This window comes from Aureococcus anophagefferens (genome assembly GCF_000186865.1).
Source record: "Aureococcus anophagefferens unplaced genomic scaffold AURANscaffold_128, whole genome shotgun sequence".
NCBI lineage: Eukaryota > Pelagophyceae > Pelagomonadales > Pelagomonadaceae > Aureococcus > Aureococcus anophagefferens.
Window position 1 is genome coordinate 11,210 of NW_008705676.1, and position 4,493 is coordinate 15,702.

A 4,493-nucleotide genomic window follows, 5' to 3' on the forward strand; every position below is an offset into this window, starting at 1 on the left:
GCAAGCGGCGGGGGACCGCGGCGGCGGCCGGCGACGTCGTCGGCGCCGCAAAAAAGGCGGGGGCGCGGCTCACAGGAGCGCCGCGCCCCCTCGTCTTCGCATGACCGCCTAGCAGTCGCCGCCGAAGACGTTGGGCAGGAAGACGCGGATGAGGTCCTGCGCGACGAAGAAGCCGTAGGACACGAACATCGCGTTGCCCATGGACTTGGTCATCCGCCACTTGTTGTAGTTGATCATGCCCACGACGAGGCAGATCATGCCGATCAGCACCATGATGGAGATGGCCAGGTTGCCCGCGCAGACGAGCACGGGCTCGTCGTGGTAGATCGCGTAGCAGAGCCACGGCACGGGGAGCCCGAAGAGCACGTCGAAGATGTTCGAGCCCACGCTCGACGACACGGCCATGTCGCCGTGGCCCTGGCGCGCGACGATGACCGACGACAGCAGGTCCGGCACGGACGTGCCCGCCGCTAAGAAGGTCAGCCCCATGACGACGGAGGGAATCCCGAGCGTGTCGCCGACGACCGTCGCCCACTCGACCATGAAGTAGGAGAAGATGCCGATCCAGAGGATGGACACGACGAAGCGCGCGTAGGGCCCGAGGCAGGTCATGGAGCCCTTGAAGAGCGCCACGAGCGGGAACGACGCGACGAAGAAGAACTTGCCGGACGGGCTCGCGTCCGCCGGCCACGACAGCGACAGGCCCTCGCCGTCCTCCTCGTCGCCCGCGGCCTCGACGACGGCCTTGGTCTGGCTCGACTTGGCCTGGAAGAACTCGGACGTGGCGAACCAGGCCTTGAACTCGTCGAAGCCCACGGTGTCCGTCGACGCGGGCAGGGAAGAGCCCTTGTCCGTGAGCTCGATGCCCGCCGTCTCGACGCCCGACGCCCGCGCGCCGTCCTTGATCTCCGCGATGGCTTTCAGGGCGCCGTCCTCGTCGACGTCGTCGTCCCCGGACATCTGCTTGAGCACGTGGACGACCTCGGACGCGTCGAGGCGGCCGTCGCCGTTCAAATCGAACATGTCCCAGCAGCGCCGCGTCTCCGCGAGGACCTGGGCCTCGCAGGTCGAGTACCACTTGACAAAGGCCTCGCGCGTGATCTCGCCGTTGCCGTTGCCGTCCATGTCCTCGACGGCCTTGGCCATCGCCTCGGGCGAGAGCTGCTCGTCGCAGCAGCCCTCCTTGCGCAAAAAGGCCTCGAGCTCGTCGCGGTCGATCTTGCCGCTGGCGTCGGCGTCGATGCCGTCGAAGGTCTCGTTGGCGTCGCCGACGATGCGCGTCACCGCGGCGATGCCCGCCATCTCGAAGACGGTCTTGCCCAACGACGTCCGCTGGGCCGTCCTCGCGCCCGAGCCCGCGCTGCCCGAGCCGGCGAAGAAGCGGCGACCCCGCGCGGAGCCGTCGGCGTAACAAAGAAGGGAGAAGCTCGGTCGCCGCGGCCAAAAAAAGAAAAGACAACATTAGGGCGCTTCCTCCTTGGTCTCCTGGTCCCGGGCCTTGACCTGGACGACCCGGGGCGCGGCGGCGGCCTTCTTCCTCCGCCGCTTGACGAACGCGGCGACGTGCGCGGTCGACAGCGTCTCCGCCGGGAGGCGCGTCTCCCCCTTGAGGTAGGGCGTCGCGAGCAGGGCGGCGCAGGTCGGCCGGTAGTCCGGGTCCACGATGAGCATGTCCGCCAACAGGCGCTTGCCCTCGTCGGAGACGAGGTCCGCGATTGGGCCCGCGACGTTCTCGCTGAAGAGCGACCCGCCGCGCCGCGCCGCCTCCGCGAGGCGCCGCTCCACGCCCGCGCGGTCCTCGCACCGCGCGTCGTCGACGTCGAAGAGGGGCCCCTTGCCGAAGAGGAGCACGTGGAAGAAGACGCCCAGCGCCCAGACGTCGAGGCCGCCGTGCGTCCGCAGGCGCCGCGCGTCGTGGTCGTCGCGGCCGCACCCGCCCGCGAGCTCCGGCGCGCAGTAGACCAAATCCGCCGCGAGGTTCAGCGCGTCGGGCACGTTCGCGTCGTCCGCCTCCGGGTCCGTCGGCGCCGCCAGGCCCCAGCCGCCCAACCGCGGGCTCGGCGGCCCGCCGCCGCGCTCGGCCGCGAGCACGTGCTCCGCGCGCACCTGCCGGTGCGCGAAGCCCGCCTCGTGGCATTGTCGCAGCACCGTGGCGAGCTTGCGCACGACGTCCCGCGCCGCGGCCTCCGTGAAGGTCGACCGGTGGGGCTCCGACGACAAAACCTCCAAAAACTCGCCGGCGCACCGTTTGAAGACGACGCGCGCGCGGGGCTCGTCGCCGCGGCCGAGGCAGCAGGACGCGATGGGCACGAGCCAGTCGCAGTGGATCTCGCGCTGGAGCTTCTCGAAGACGACCATCTGGCGCCGCATGTCCTCGATGCTGCTGTTGGTCGTCGTCAGCGTCCGCACCGCGAACGCGTCGCCCGCGCGCTCGCCCCGGCCGCGCGCGAGCGCCACGTCGCCGAGGCGCCCGCGGCCGAGGACCTCGGCGGGGTCGGCGTCCTCGTAGAGCTCCTCGTAGACCGCGGCGCCGAGGCGCGCCGACGACACGCGGATGGCCTTCTTGGCCGTGTACTTCTTGTTGGCCTTGGGCGGCGGCTGGACCGGCGCTTCCGCGGCGCCGTACTTCTTCGACGGCGACGACCCCATGGGCGCGTCGCCGCCGCGGGGGCGCGCCTAGGGACGCGCCACGGGCGCGCGCTGGGCGGCAGCCCTTAGCTCCGCGGCATGCCCAGCGGCTGTCCAAAGCTCGGATATCTGAAACGCCTCGTTGAAGGTGCAGTGACCTTTTGGTTTCAGCCAATCGATGCACGGCGGCTCGAGGCCCGTATCACAAAAACACGTTAGTAGGGTATGAGGTGGCGGGCCGCGTGGTGCCGGATGTCGCCGACGGCGTCCCAGAGCACGTCGCAGTGGCACTTGGGGGACCAGGGGAGGAGCCGCGCGAGGCTCCAGGTCGAACCGGTCGTGCCCCACCACGCCGGCCCCGCGGCCTCGTGGCGCGCGGCGCCCTTGCGCTCGCAGAGGCTCGCGTTGGCGTCGCAGGCGGCGAGCTGCGCGGACCGGGGACCGGCCATGGCGTTCAGGGACGCGCAGACGCGCTCGACGTAGGGCCGCCACGCGCCGGGCGCGTCGGCGTCGCCGGGCAGCGCGGGGAGGCCGTGGCGGTGGAGCACGAAGGCGCGGCCGCCCAGCGCGCCCCACGCGCCGAAGGGGAAGCGCGCGTTGAGCTCCGCGGGCAGCTCGCCGTAGCGCCACGCGTGCGACCGGCACGCCTCGCCGGGCGCCGACGAGTTGCGCCAGCGCCGCCGCGTGCGCCGACTGCAGCAGTGGGACAGGATGAGCTTCGCCAGCGGCGGCCTACAAGACGCGGTGTGTGTGTTTCGAGAGATGACACCGACGCCGGCGGTCCGCGCTGGTCCATGCCGACGTAGCGGGGCCCGTGGCCCTCCGTCGCGTTCGGCGCGAGCCAGTGGTCCGCGTAGGCGGTGATCCAGTCGCGGACGAAGGCGTTTCCCGCGGCCGTCGACTTGACGAAGACGGCCCCGCCCTGCAGGTTGTCCGACGAGCCCGCGAAGGCCACGCAGCCCGGGTCGGCGACGGTCGCTTTCGCCTCCTCCCGCAGCACGTCGGCGACGAGGTCGTCGCCGCAGCGCACGCGGCAGCGGCCGCAGGCGTCGCGGTACCACGCGGGCGACGCGTAGGACGCTTCGCCGTACGCCGGGCAGTCGCGCGGGCACCGCACGGCCGCGCACTGGAGCGCCGCCGCGCCGGAGACGGACGCGGCGGCGAGCTTGCGCTTCGTGAGCGCCGCCGACGCGTGCTTGCTCGCGAAGCGCACGTCGGGCGCCGCGTCGCGGAACGCCTCCAGCGCGCCCAGCAGGCTCTCGCCGTTGCCGCCGCCGCAGAACGCCGTGTCGTCGTCGACGAAGAGCGTGTTCGCAAAGGGCTACCGCAGGAGGTGGTGGAGCCGCCCGAGGCGGCTCCGGATGACGCGGTCGAGCGGCGCGGCGCGTCGGACGCCCTCGAGCGCGTCCTCCGCGGTGGAGGCGCGCAGCACGACGTCGAAGAGCGGCGCGGTTCCCACGTGGCCGCCGAGCGCCGCGTCGCAGGCGGCCATGGCGTCGTCGACAACACTTTTCTCCACCTCCGTGAAGAGGCACGTGCCGACGCCGTCGCCCGGCGCGCTGAGGCGCAGCGACGCCGCGGACACGAAGAGCTCCTTCCAGTCGTCGAGGTTTGGGTTTGGCGCTACCTGGTTTCGTGTCCAGCAGACGCCGACGTCGGGGACATCCGCGGCTGCCGCGGCCAGGGAGGCGACGATCGGCCGCCGGCGGCGCCGCGTCGGCCGCCGCGGGCGCGCCCGCCGCCGCCGCGAGGTCGAGTCGCCGACGCCGGCGCCCGAGGAGCCGCCGAGCCGCGCGGACTCGTGCGACACCGACGCGTTCCACGACGCGATCCAGCACGACGAGGCCGGCGCGGGCGGCGCGCGC

General features: G+C 72.4%; 1 protein-coding gene across 1 annotated transcript; it reads right to left on the minus strand.

Moving 5' to 3' along the window:
- Positions 1-108: 108 nt before the first annotated feature.
- AURANDRAFT_34688 (hypothetical protein) lies at positions 109-543 on the minus strand (the record flags this gene model as incomplete). Its single annotated transcript, XM_009044089.1, has 1 exon — positions 109-543. One exon carries the CDS (start codon positions 541-543, stop codon positions 109-111), a length of 435 nt encoding a protein of 144 aa, XP_009042337.1.
- Positions 544-4,493: the final 3,950 nt, after the last annotated feature.